General features: G+C 34.5%; 1 protein-coding gene across 6 annotated transcripts in view; it reads left to right on the top strand.

Moving 5' to 3' along the window:
* ROCK2 (Rho associated coiled-coil containing protein kinase 2) overlaps positions 1-14,610 on the top strand; it is a 137,982-nt gene that overhangs the window by 114,229 nt on the left and 9,143 nt on the right. For 2 of the 6 annotated variants that reach the window (XM_088841187.1, XM_088841188.1), the window contains exons 23-33: positions 1,755-1,848; positions 1,942-2,036; positions 2,786-2,965; positions 3,477-3,645; positions 3,977-4,153; positions 6,049-6,119; positions 7,179-7,267; positions 7,946-8,024; positions 9,240-9,501; positions 9,585-9,798; positions 13,224-13,287. In XM_088841187.1, the coding sequence (XP_088697313.1) occupies positions 1,755-1,848; positions 1,942-2,036; positions 2,786-2,965; positions 3,477-3,645; positions 3,977-4,153; positions 6,049-6,119; positions 7,179-7,267; positions 7,946-8,024; positions 9,240-9,501; positions 9,585-9,798; positions 13,224-13,257 (1,464 nt within the window). In that variant the 3' untranslated portion in view covers positions 13,258-13,287. The remainder of the gene's footprint in view (positions 1-1,754; positions 1,849-1,941; positions 2,037-2,785; positions 2,966-3,476; positions 3,646-3,976; positions 4,154-6,048; positions 6,120-7,178; positions 7,268-7,945; positions 8,025-9,239; positions 9,502-9,584; positions 9,799-13,223; positions 13,288-14,610) is intronic. The other 4 variants (XM_088841189.1, XM_055400434.2, XM_055400435.2 and 1 more) reach the window with 3 other exon arrangements.

Below are 14,610 nucleotides of genomic sequence, written 5' to 3'. Positions count from 1 at the left end.
ACCTATTGGTAAATTCAGAGTTAATTAAGGACTAAAGTGAAAAGAAAATACCAAAAGTACAAAACAGTTTAAGTCTTTTTTTTCTTGTTAAACCAATTGTAGTTTAAAAGAATTTGAAATTAATCATGACGATTAGTTTAATCATGAAGATAGCCATATGCAGGTCGAAAATAATTGTAATAAAAATTTCAGAAAAAAGTAAAATATCAAGTAGTTGAGTTAACCTTATCAATTGTCCAGATCTATTAAAAATGTTACAGTAATTTTAAATGGCATTAGGACAGAGATATTTAATCCTGTTCAGTGAAAGTGAGTAGGGAGACCAGAAATAGACTGATGCACATAGGAGAACTTAGCATATGACGTCAGAGGCAACACACAAATCAGTGGTAGAGGATACAGATTTAAAACATGGTTTTGAAATGACTATGTTTTTATGTGGAAAGGAATAAAATTAGATTCTTATTATCATTTACCATATATAACAGTAAATTCTAGCTATCTTAAGAACCTAAATATATAAAATAAAAATTTTTTAATATTAGAATGAAACTTAAAATTTACTTGTAACAGAAAATAAATAAACGACAGGGAAAAATACTTGTCTTTATTAAACAAGTGATTAGTATCTAGTATATAAGTGGAACTCCTACTATTCAGGAAGAAAAAGATAAATGATCCAAAGGAAAAATTGGCCAAAAGAGAAAACCTAAAAATATGAGCACATGTTTAACTTCACTATTATTTAGGAAAAGGCTAGCTAAAATAATTTTGTATTACCATTTCACAGCCATCATGTTGGCAAAAACTCAGCGTCTGACTACTTTGAAATGTTTGAAGGATGTGTGGAAAATGGTGTTTTTCTTACTAATATCCATAGTATAAATTTAATATAGCATACTACAGTATAGTAAATAATATTGCAAGTTCCAGTAAATTTTAAATATTCATATAATCCAAACAAATTCATAATAAGATAAATGTGCTAGAGAAATTCAGACACACTACTCGTAGCAGCATAAATGTTTGTAATAGCAAAAATTCAAATATATTAATAGATGTGTGAATTGATAAATGAAATGCGGTAGAAGATAGAACTACTACATCAGTTAAAATTAATTATGTATATCGACAATTTCATTCTTAATATAATGAGTGAAAGCAGTTACAGAGAAATAAATACAGCATCATGCTATTTATAGACAGTTTAAAATCACATAAAACTGCATTGTATTGTGTTTCAAATGTGTGTAATGAAAGTGTACAATCATAGATGGGAAGGATGAACACATAATTCACAGTAAAATTTCCTTCAGGAAGGAAGAAAAATAGGCTTTGGCAAGAATACCAAAGAATGTCAACTTCTTTTTTTATTTTAAAACAATGTTTTATCAACTATAGTTTTAAATTTTATTTATTCTGCCTGCTGGAATGCAGAGCTTTGTTATAGCATTTGCTTTTTTTTTTTTTAGTTTACTAAATGTTACTTCCATTTAAAATACTACTAAAGATTTTTGAAAGGGGGCAAATTTTTGTCTTCCTAGGATACATATGAAGTGTGTTACGTTTCATAAATTTTCATCAATTTTGAAGTTTGGTAAGGTAGGACAAAGGCAAGAAATGTAGAGATAGATGTACTTAGAAAAACAAGAGTTTTAGCAACATTCTAGGATATTTTCATTTTGAATTACTGCTTTATAACTTAAAATTGTATAAATTAAGATATAAATGTTTTTTCCATTTTCATTTCTTAGCTTGAAGAAACTAATAGGACACTAACTAGTGATGTTGCCAATCTTGCAAATGAGAAAGAAGAATTAAATAACAAATTGAAAGAAGCCCAAGAGCGTATGTATTAACAAAGAATAAAGTTTATTTTCAGTATGCCTAATGTTTACCAGTTGCTAAACTATTAATACAATTTTTACATTTTTGTTTTAGAACTATCAAGGTTGAAAGATGAAGAAATAAGTGCGGCAGCTATTAAAGCACAATTTGAGAAGCAGCTGTTAACAGAAAGGACACTCAAAACTCAAGTGTGTATATTATAAGCTCCAGATATGATTTTGAAGTTTTTCTTAGTTTATCTCTTGTGTTTTACTTCTGACATTACAGATCGGCTGGCGCAGTCAGTGATGGTACCAGTGTTTGTGAACAGTCAGGATTATCCAGTTTTTTACCACATTGAGAGAAACTAGATTGATTAACATTGTTGAGTTCAATGTTTATTAAGTTTCTTTTAATTTTTCCATATAGAATCATAATCCCTCCTAATTTTTTTATTGTAATCTGGTAAATTTTTCTGCTTTTAAGAAATGGTAGAGAAGCACCATTTGCTGACAGCCTAAAAAAGGGTCACTCTGAAAAGGCATCGTGATTTTTAACTATCCTTTTCTCAACTCTCAGATTGTATATACAGCACGAGTCCTGGTGGGTCCAAGATGCTCTGCTGTGGTTGGACATATATTTTATCAGTGTGATGCCAGTGCAAAACTCTCTTCCAGAATGAAAGAAGGTCTGCCTCCCAAGTGGTAGAAAATGACATTAGAGTGAACCTATAAACATTTTAAATTATAGTTCTCAGAAAACATGAGAGTGAAAAACTAACAGTATTGGTTGGAAAAGGACGATAAATAATGATGAAGGTTATGTTTTTTAGTATAAAAGGTGTTTCTTTGTGGCCCTGTGTGTAGGGAAGATTTTGTAATGTGCTATTGGTGAGTTACCAGGAAATCATCAACATAATTTATTTACTTATTTATATCCTTATTTTTATGTTTTTAAGGCTGTGAATAAGTTGGCTGAGATCATGAATCGAAAGGAACCTGTTAAGCGTGGTAATGACACAGATGTGCGGAGAAAAGAAAAGGAGAATAGAAAGCTACATATGGAACTTAAATCTGAACGCGAAAAACTGACCCAGCAGATGATCAAGTATCAGAAAGAACTGAATGAAATGCAGGCTGTAAGAATACTTTTTGAAGACTTCTTTTTAAGAAGTAGAATTATTTTCATGTCTGCATATATTTTATAGATTATGGAACATTTCTATTAATAATTACAGTAGTCTCCCCTTAGGCAAGAGGACTATGTTCCAGGATCCCCATTGAATGCCTGAAGCCACAGATACTACTGAACTCTATACCTACTATATATTTTCCTGTACTATAAGGAGTGGGGTTGCATATACAGTGTGAATAAACTGGACAAAGGGATGATTACTATCCCGGGCAAGTAGAACCAAGCAATGTGAGAGTTCATCATACTACTTAGAACAGCACGTGATTCAAAACTTAGAGACTGCTTATTTCTGAAATTTTCCATTAAATATTTTCAGACTGCAGTCGACCTTGGATAATTGAAAACACAGAAAGTGAAACCTTGGATAAGGAGAGACTGCCGTATTACGGAACTAGGAAACAAAATTATAAAATGTATGAGATTCAATTAATTTAATGTAATTCAATTTCTTGTAGCAAATAGCTGAAGAGAGTCAGATTCGAATTGAACTACAGATGACACTGGACAGTAAGGACAGTGACATTGAGCAGCTGCGCTCCCAGCTCCAGGCCTTGCACATTGGTTTGGATAGTTCCAGTATAGGCAGTGGACCAGGGGATACTGAAGCTGATGATGGGTTTCCAGGTATAGATTCGTTCAGTCCTTACATTTACTTTTGTCTTAAATATAAATCAGTTGATGGTTTTAAGTCCTGTAACTGACTTTGCTCTTGAGGAAAAATATTTGTCATTTCTTTAAGGGAACACCTACTCCTTAGAGTAGGGGTTCAGATGACAGTTTAAATTATTTTATTTATTGATTTTTCACAAAACTTTTTATTAAAAAATGCAAGTGTAAATTTTGCATAGTTATTTAAATTAACTCTTTGTATATTATTCATAGCTCTCCTTTTAAGCTTTCGTTTTTATTTTTTCTTCTTTCTGCATTCTTACTTCCTCTTATGTTGGGTGTTTAGTTCATATCACTCAGTCACACACTATGGAATCCATGTCATTCACCTACCAACGTTCCTCCACTTCTCTCAATATTGCCACTAAGCCTTCCAGTTCTCATATGCTTCTTGACTCTGATTCTGACTCAGAAGAAGAATCTGTTCCTTACTTACCTATTTCATCGGAACCTAATGGTACAGGTGACATCCTGAAAATCTTTGACCTCTGGGCTTTTTTCCCCACTACCCATAATTTTAGTCCTTTTGAAAATTTTGGTAATAATAACTAATATTCACTAACTCTAGCAAGTTGCTCCATTAACAAGTCTCAGTTAAAAAGAAACTGCTGCATGAATAAAGATTTTGTTTTTTAAGGAATTTCACATCGCCTTGCTGAAACAATTGATAGAATTTATTTTGTTAGCTTATAAAAAATGGAGTAGTACTTTATATCATTTAAGAACATATGGTTTCACTGTCTATTTCTTCCATTTTTAACCAAGAAGAAATTCTCTCAAGTTTCATATCAAGAATGATGGTACAGAAAAAGCATGTGTAGACCGTTTTAGAGGGTATATTTAGGTTTCCCTTGAGTGCTTATTACTTAGTCTACATTGTGAAAGTGATAAGTGTTAATCGCTCAGTTGTGTCAGACTCTTTCTGATCCTGTGGACTGTAGCCCTCCAGGCTCTGTCCATGGGGTTCCCCAGGCAAGAATACTGGAGTGAGTTGCCCTTCCCTTCTCCAGGGGATCTTCCCCACCAGGCGATCAAACCTGGATCTCCTACATTGCAGGGAGGTTCTTTACCATCTGAGCCATCAGGAAGACCAGTCAACATTGTACTAGGCCTTAAAAAAAAGTATAAGACAATTTGACCTGATCCTTGTCCTGAAAGGAATTATAGTTTAAATGAAGAAACCATTTGGAAAACTCCCAAAATTGTTATGTTTAATACAAAGTTAGTGTAAGTACAAAAAATGTTTAAACACCACAGGAAATCAGTGCATAAACAGTTAGATGTAAAATAAAATTTAATCTATTAGTTGAATTCAAAGTAAATTTGCTATATTTATTTACAGTGTCATCACACTTCCCAGGTATATATCAGTATAAATCATAAGTGATTATATTGAAGTTGTTTCAGATCTTAGCAATAAAATTATTTCAGTCTTATCCATATTGTTAGAGATCATCTGATTAATCCCTTAAATTGGCATAGAGCCATGTCCAGACATTCGAGTATATAACCATTTTTAAATGACATCATTTCTATTCATGGGGTCTGGAAGGTTATTAAGGTGAGAGAGAGAGGGAGCGAGTATAAGCACTGGATCAGAGATGTGTCCCTCTGTGACCTTCTGTGGGATTGTTCTGAGAGTTGAAGAAAATCTATGTAAGGTGCATAACACAGTTTAGACACAAAGTAGGTGAAAGCTATTTTTATTATTAGCATGACCTCCAAAAATGCTTACTTCATGTAATTATTTTACGAAAATAAACTGATCAGATACCATTAGAACAGAGTCTAAGGATGCAGAGTTTTCTTGGCTGAACTAGAATTTTACTGATTTTACTATTTTAGAATTTAGGAATCTTTTGGCTTACTGCTACTTACTAGCCAGATTTGACCTGTAATTTACACAGTTTTACTTCATTTTATTTAAAATCATTCTAACGGTCCGTTTTCTCTGAACATTTAATTACTCACAGAAAATATTTTGTCTTCAAAGTTGTGTACTATATCTGTAGTTAGGGCTTCTTCCAAAGGAAAGATAGAGGATTCTGATACAGGTGTACCAAAGAGAATAGACAGCTGCTTTTCATTTTTGCAACTTTTCTGCGGAACTTTGCAAATGCATGAATTTAATTAATGGGGCATTTGACGTTATAAACTACAGGATATATATTTCCAATGTGATATAACCTGGGTTTCATTTTGCATTGTCTAACTTGCTTATACTGATCCTACATTATTATTATATGTTAGATGATGTCTAAATTCTGAAGGGCATATTTGCTTGTGACTTTTATATTAAAATTTTATTAAGTTCCTAATTTTCTTAAGAGATTTGTGACTCATATCTTGTGCTTATAGAATCAAGACTAGAAGGATGGCTTTCATTGCCTGTGAGAAACAACACCAAGAAATTTGGATGGGTTAAAAAGGTAATTGATACTTTTGAATCAGTACTTGATTTTGAGTCAATACCTTGAATACTTATGAATCAGTACCTTGATGTATTTGAATTAAGGTCTTCTGTTTTACTTTTGGTTTAGCTATAGCTATTTCACTCTTGTCGTTGTAAGATATAGATAACCAGAACTTTTAGACACATAAAACTTGTTTGTACTTTGTGATTTGGAATAATTAATTTTATATATCTTTGTTTAAAAAAAGAAACTTTTCATCATTAACATGTTGTTAATAATAAAACAGATTTTGGTGTTAGGAAAATAGAAGGCTGTATTGACTTTGGTGCTTTTGCTGTTTCCAAGAAAACAACTCTAGATATGACAGAAAGTCCCAGATATTTCTTTTCTTCTGTTACTATGATTACTGATATTATGTTCATATTCGATAAGTGTCTTAGCTTTAGGGCTGCTATAACAAAATACCACAGACTGAATATCTTATGAACAACAAAGATTTATTTCTCATGGTTCTGGAGGCTGGAAGTCCAAGATAAGGAATCAGCCAGCATGACTGGGTTCTGGTAAAGGTCTTTTTCCAGGTTGCAGACTTCTTGCTCTAGCCTCATTGTGGAAGGGATAGGAATTTCTTTGGAATCCCCTTTATAAGGGCACTAATCCCCTTCATGAGGTCTCTAGTGTCATGACCTAATCACCTTCCTAAGACCACACTTCCTAATATCATCACATTAGGTTATGATGTAAATTCATTAACATATGAATTTGTGAGAATATAACCATTCAAACCATAGCAATAAGGCTGCTTATGCTTTTGGATCTTAGAGCTAAATCAGTCCAAAAATTAGTTGAATTTATCCCCCTCCCCCCCTGCAGTTTGCTTACTTAAAATGTATACAAACAGATCTATTCTTATTTTAAGGAAGACTTTTTTAAAGGATACATTAAGATAGCTTTTTAGGTATTTAACATATATTTTATATGATTTTTATTGCTAATATAGAATTTATTTTCAAAGAAAAACAATATATATATTAACTTTAATCATTGTTTAATTCCTTTCCTCCTTTTTAACAGTATGTGATTGTAAGCAGTAAGAAGATCCTGTTCTATGACAGTGAACAAGATAAAGAACAATCTAATCCTTACATGGTTTTAGATATAGAGTAAGTATTTTTATTAGAATATTTGTTATTGTTGTTCAGTCCCTAAGTCGTGTCTGACTTTTTGTGACCCCCATGGACTGCAGCACACTAGGCTTCCCTGTCCTTCACCATCTCCTGGAGTTGGCTCACGCTCATGTCCATTGAGTCGGAGATGCCATCCAACCATGAGAATATTTTGTAACTTTATCTTTTAAAGTTTAATAAGAGAGTAGTGTGACCTTTTGTCAAGTAAGTGTAATTTATTAGTCATATAGTACATGTATATACTCGTATAGTATAAGTGCTACTATACTGTTGTTAGATTTTCTTATATTTGCTTCATACAGATGAAAGTTTGGCATATAGAGTTGGCTGAAATGTCTCTATTTCATGAGTCTTCAATATGTTGTTTTCTGAAACTAATTAGAAATTTTCTGACTTATTGAAAATTTCTCAAAATCTCCAGGAGTGATTGAATTTATAGAGCTCTAAAATTCTAGTAAGAGTCAGAGTTGTTCAGTTGCTCAGTCGTGTCCGACTCTTTGCAACCCCATGAACCCCAAGCACACCAGGCTTCCCTGTCCTTTGCCATTTCCCAGAGTCAGAGTAGTCAGTTTTAATTTCTGACAGGAGTATAAGAAAATTGATATAATCTGATCCTTTGGTAATACTTTACTCTTTATTAAAAATCTTTTATAGCAAGTTATTTCATGTCCGACCAGTTACACAGACAGATGTATATAGAGCAGATGCTAAAGAAATTCCAAGGATATTCCAGGTAAACGGTTTTATTTTGTGATTTGTTTATTTTGTTTTGTTCTTTTCACCTTTATACATTCTCAGCATGGCATGACAACAAATTTCTTTATTCTTGGGCCTTTTTCAGATTATCTTTCTTCAATTTTTGTCCCATTTAAAGATGGTTTGTTCATTTGTGACTTTCACGCTTATCCTGTTGGATACATCTTAAATTCCTCTCTCCATCTTACTTGTTAAAGTCTGTAGTCTGTAGTGTATTTGTATCATGTTTCTAGCCTTTGCTATCCTTTTGCTCAAGGTTGGTTATGACATTGTTTTAAAATTTTTAATTGGAGGATAATTATTTACAGTATTGTGATTTCTGCCATACATCAACATGAACCAACCATAGGTATACATATGTCCCCTCCCTCTTGAATCTCACTCCCCATCCCACCCCTCTCAGTTGTCACAGAGTACAGGCTTTGGGAACCCTGTGGGTTACAACATTTTTTGAGCATGAATGCTCTGTTTTGGTTTTATGCTCAGTGTTCTAGACAGTTAAAAAAGTTGCTTGTGAAGTTAAATTTTGCACCCAAGAACCCTCTTACTTCCAGTTTAAGGTGAAGCCAAATTCTTCCCTTTATTTCTTCCATTTTGAAATTAGTCACACCAACCATGAATCCCTTCTGTTAAAAGCTGTAGTGCTTGGTGTACTGTAGGGAAGCTGGCAGCTTATTTTCTGGGTACTTAGCAAGTTTGTTTGGAATAGCTTATACATCCTTTCCTCTTTTCCTTTTTTCCTCAATTCTCCAAATACAAATCTTTTCAATTAAAACTGTATTTGCAGTTATCACTGAGTGGTCTGTTTTTGAGAATTATAGAGCCACAGTTCTCTCTTCAGGTGATTGGTTTGAAAATTCCCTCCAAGGAAAGCTTTCTAACACTAATCAATTGAAGATTTATTTTTGGCTAGCCTATTGTGAAAAATTTACTGAAACATATGAAGATAACATGGAGAAAATTAGGTGGCATCTTTTGAACAGGACTGATTCTTTTGAGATGTGAACCACAGTGACTGGCTAATGACTTAACTCATCTGAGCTCTTGATTACAACCTACTACCATTTGAACAACAAATGCATTTTTGTCTCATTGAATAGTTTAGACTAATTTTATTTATACTATAAGAATTATTACTACATTAAAATAGCTAACATTTGAAGATACTCGTTTTTCTTTATGGTGTTTATAGATTCTGTATGCCAACGAAGGAGAAAGTAAGAAGGAACAAGAATTTCCAGTGGAGCCAGTGGGAGAAAAATCAAATTATATTTGCCACAAGGGACATGAATTTATTCCTACTCTCTATCATTTCCCAACCAACTGTGAGGCGTGTATGAAGCCACTGTGGCACATGTTTAAACCCCCGCCTGCTTTAGAGTGCCGTCGCTGTCATATTAAATGTCATAAAGATCACATGGACAAAAAGGAGGAAATTATAGCGCCTTGCAAAGGTAAATATAAATCACTTGCTCATTTAATATTACTTATGTCAGATCATTTTAAACATTAATTTTTCTCATATATTTCTTTATAGTGTATTATGATATTTCATCGGCAAAGAATCTGTTGTTATTAGCAAATTCTACAGAAGAGCAGCAAAAGTGGGTTAGTCGGTTAGTGAAAAAGATACCTAAAAAGCCTCCAGCTCCAGACCCTTTTGCACGGTCGTCTCCTAGAACGTCAATGAAAATACAACAAAACCAGTCTATTCGACGGCCAAGTCGACAGCTTGCCCCAACCAAACCAAGGTAATAAATTAAAATGTGGCAAAAATTAAAGCGTTAAAAAAATATTTTACTATTTGTGCTCAGATTACAGACTTTACTAATTACAGTTTTCCTTTGCTTGGTATTTTCACGATGTGTAGAATACCAAAAGTTTGAAACTATTTCATTGCGTATGTCTCATTCATTGGTTCAGCTGGGTGTAATAAATTTACTTACTAAATCACAAACATATATTACATTCAACCAAAAATGTATAAAAGGCTCAATTTTGTCATATGTATGTATATAGTCATGATATTTTATGATTTTATAAACACATTGACGTAAGTTATTGCTTTACCAGACAGGATGCGCACATAGACCTTTAAGTGTTACGTATACACATTTTGTTTTTATTATTGCAAACCTCTTTACCCTCCTTTATATTAGATGACTTAGGGAGTAGAACTGAAATCTTAACTCTTAATTCAAGTAATGACTTGTCTCAGATTTAACAAGTAATATAGATCAGCTTTTAAAATGCAAATATTAATTAATGAATATAGTGGGCATTTCTTGTAGTTGGGGTGAAGTTGGGAATATGGAGTAAGGTTAGAGATGATTATTTCACAAAAGCATTTTGATGGAGCCATTTTCATTTAACTACATTATAGTAATTTTTAACACAAAATAATCATTTCTTGGTTACTAGCTAATACAGCATTTATAAATAAATACTGCTCTTCATTGAAATGAATATGACGATTTGGTTAGCTGAAGGATAAAGTATACGCTTACATCATATATCTGATTCCAGTTGTCCTTTTAAACACAGGACCTTCTGTATTTGAATAGTGATGTGCTTTGGCTGTAATATCAGAAATATTTTCATTCTAGCCAAACATCGTATATGAAACTTTTCTTGAAGCTAATATCACAAGGAAATAATTTAGAATGGAAAAGGTAGATTGGTGTTTCATTTCAGTGAAAATGTTGAATTTTTGTGTGATATATCAGTCAGTCAGTTAAGTCATTCAGTCATGTCTGACTTTTTGTGACCCCATGAATTGCGGCACACCAGGCCTCTCTGTCCATCACCAACTCCTGGAGTTTACCCAAACTCATGTCCATTGAGTTGGTGATGCCATCTAACCATCTCATCCTGTCATCCCCTTCTCCTCCTGCCTTCAGTCTTTCCCAGCATGAGGGTCTTTTCAAATGAGTCAGCTCTTCCCATCAGATGGCCAAAATATTGGAGTTTCAGCTTCAACATCAGTCCTTTCAGTGAACACCCAGGACTGATTTCCTTTGGGATGGACTGGTTGGATCTCCTTTCAGTCCAGAGGACTCTCAAGAGTCTTCTCCTACACCACAGTTCAAAAGCATCAATTCTTCGGCACTCAGCTTTCTTCACAGTCCAACTCTCACATCCATATTGGAAAAACCATATCCTTGACTAGATGCACCTTTGTTGACAAAGTAATGTCTCTGCTTTTTAATATGCTCTCTAGGTTGGTCATAACTTTCTTTCCAAGGAGTAAGCGTCTTTTAATTTCATGGCTGCAGTCACCATCTACAGTGATTTTGGAGCCCAGAAAAATAAAGTCAGCCACTGTTTCCACTGTTTCCCATGAAGTGATGGGACCGGATGCCATGATCTTAGTTTTCTGAATGTTGAGCTTTAAGCCAGCTTTTTCACTCTCCTCTTTCACTTTCACCAAGAGGCTCTTTAGTTCTTCTTCACTTTCTGCCATAAGGGTGGTGTCATCTGCACATCTGAGGTTATTGATATTTCTCCCAGCAACCTTGATTCCAGCTTGTGCTTCCTCCAGCCCAGCGTTTCTCATGATGTACTCTACATAGAAGTTAATAAGCAGGGTGACAATATACAGCCTTGACATACTCCTTTTCCTATTTGGAACCAGTCTGTTGTTCCATGTCCAGTTATAACTGTTGCTTCCTGACCTGTATACAGGTCTCTCAAGAGGCAGGTCAGGTGGTCTGGTATTCCCATCTCTTTCAGAATTGCCCACAGTTGATTGTGATCCACACAGTCGGAGGCTTTGGCATAATCAATAAAGCAGAAATAGATGTTTTTCTGGAACTCTCTTGCTTTTTGGATGATCCAGCAGATGTTGGCAATTTGATCTCTGGTTCCTTTGCCTTTTCTAAAACCAGCTTGAACATCTGGAAGTTCACGGTTCACATATTGCTGAAGCCTGGCTTAGAGAATTTTGAGCATTAATTTGCTAGCATGTGAGATGAGTGCAGTTGTGCGGTAGTTTGAGCATTGTTTGGCATTGCCTTTCTTTGGGATTGGAATGAAAACTGACTTTTCCAGCTGTGGCCACTGCTGAGTTTTCCAAATTTACTGACATATTGAGTGCAGCACTTTCACAGCATCATCTTTCAGGATTTGAAATAGCTCAACTGGAATTCTATCACCTCCACTAGCTTTGTTTGTAGTGATACTTCCTAAGGCCCACTTGACTTCACATTGCAGGGTATCTGGCTCTAGGTGAGTGATCACACCATTGTGATTATCTGGGTCGTGAAGATAGCTTTAGTATAGTACTTCTGAGTATTCTTGCCACCTCTTCGTAATATCTTTTGCTTCTGTTAGGTCCATACCATTTCTGTCCTTTATTGAGCCCGTCTTTGCATGAAATGTTCCCTTGGTATCTCTAATTTTCTTGGAGAGATCTTTAGTCTTTCCTATTTTATTGTTTTCCTCTATTTCTTCGCATTGATCGCTGAAGAAGGCTTTCTTCTGTCTCCTTGATATTCTTTGGAACTCTGCATTCAAATGGGTATATGTTTCCTTTTCTCCTTTGCTTTACGCTTCTCTTCTTTTCACAGCTATTTGTATGTGAAAAAAGAGGTATGGTATGGTAAAGCTAAATATTGTAGAATTAATGATTATATGATAGTAATTGACCTGAATAAACTCAAAGAATTCAGAGACACTGAAGATCATTCCATGTACCTAATGCAAAACATCTAAAAATTAAATTTCTATTAATATTGTAGAACCATTAATACATAAACACCAAGCTTTTTTAAAATCTTACAATATATAGTGCTTTATGCTTTCAACATGCTTCCATATCCTATTCTCTCTTTTAACTTCCTATGTATTCTATCATTTGATCTTTAAAATACTCATGGAGTAGAATAGGTGCTTTTTTTTCATACTCTAGGAAAGCAAATAATTTGGTTAGATTCAGGACTATAAGAACTCCAGTTTTATTTAGTATATTTTATTCTTTTGTGCTCTTTTACAAGTTAGTGATTTCACTACATATCATAACACATAGTGTATGAAGTAGTTTTCAGACTGAGTGAGACATGTTTCAATTACATAAATTTTCATGTTCACCGACTGATAACTTTCTTGCCTCCCCCACTTCGGCATTACAGTTCATTTGAAAGCACATTTACTTTTAATTTTTGTTACTTTTTTTTAGTTCTGGCCCTGCCCTTCGAATCATTCTTCATTGATTTTTAAAAAATACATTTTGCATAGCAACAGTAAGTAATAGGGATTTCTTTTTTCACAACTATGCATGTAGATAGATCTAATACCAAAACTGACTGTAAAATGTATAGGGATTTTTTTTTTGACATTTTAAAATCTAATATGCTCTTTGAAATTTTAAATGAAAAAAATGGGCAAATTTAAAATATAATTTTGCATTTTATTATGCCTCTGCAACATTATTTTCATTGCTTTTAACATCTATGCCACCATTGCTTCATTAACTCATAAAATTGTATCTGTGTCTGTCCTTATGTGAATAACCCTGCCTTTTGCATTCCATTTTGGGTTTCACATTTTAGGAGTGGCATACACAAATTGGAAGGTATACAGAAGGGAATTACTGAGGGAGTAGTGAGTCATTTGATGGTGTTACAAATGTAGCAAGTGAATGAACTGTAAGTCCTCTGAGGAGGTGATCTGAAAGGATGGGATATCATAAATAATAGTAAAGACTTAAAGGATTTTTCCTTGAAAGAACCAAGCAGAGAGGCACATTCTAAATTAGCAGGGAAAGCTATCAAGCAATCAGATGTACAAATTGAAAGAATTGGCTTGCTCTAGAATGGTGAGTGCCCTGTCACCACAGGTGTGCACCTGGTTTAGATGACTGGCTGGCAGAACTTTGAGGGAACAGTGCTCCTCCGTCTGTCCTATGTATGCAGCATGATGTCGAGTAGCATGGCTCGAGAAGGGAGTCAAGCCTTGGACCAGATGATCTTTAATACCTGCTAATTTATAACGTATTCATACAGACAAATGGGTAGAATTTTAAAGCACTATCCAAGAAAATGTAGGAACAGAATATCTGGTTTGTATTAACAGTGATTTAATATGTAGCTCTTCATTTGTGCTCATGGAGATCCAACCAGTCCATTCTAGAGGAGATCAGTCCTGGGTGTTCATTGGAAGGACTGATGCTAAAGCTGAAACTGCAATACTTTGGCCACCTCATGCAACGAGTTGACTCACTGGAAAAGACTCTGATGCTGGGAAGGATTGGGGGCGGGAGGAGAAGGGGACGACAGAGAATGAGATGGCTGGATGGCATCACTGACTCGATGGACATGAGTTTGAGTGAACTCTGGGAGTTGGTGATGGACAGAGAGGCCTGGCGTGCTGTGATTCATGGGGTCGCAGAGAGTCGGACACGACTAAGCGACTGAACTGAACTGAATATTAGTCTTAGCACTAGTCAGTCTGGCTTTAGTGGAACCAGTTAATTCACATGGTATCTTTCTTAAAACAAATGTTTGGCTTCATTAGACATCATCACATATGTTCATTCCTAAACACACTAAAACATAGCACCCATA

This window comes from Moschus berezovskii, chromosome 11 (assembly GCF_049115385.1).
Source record: "Moschus berezovskii isolate FMDL1 chromosome 11, NW_MosBer_1.0, whole genome shotgun sequence".
Taxonomy (NCBI): Eukaryota; Metazoa; Chordata; class Mammalia; order Artiodactyla; family Moschidae; genus Moschus; species Moschus berezovskii.
This window is presented reverse-complemented; position numbering and strand designations above follow the sequence as displayed.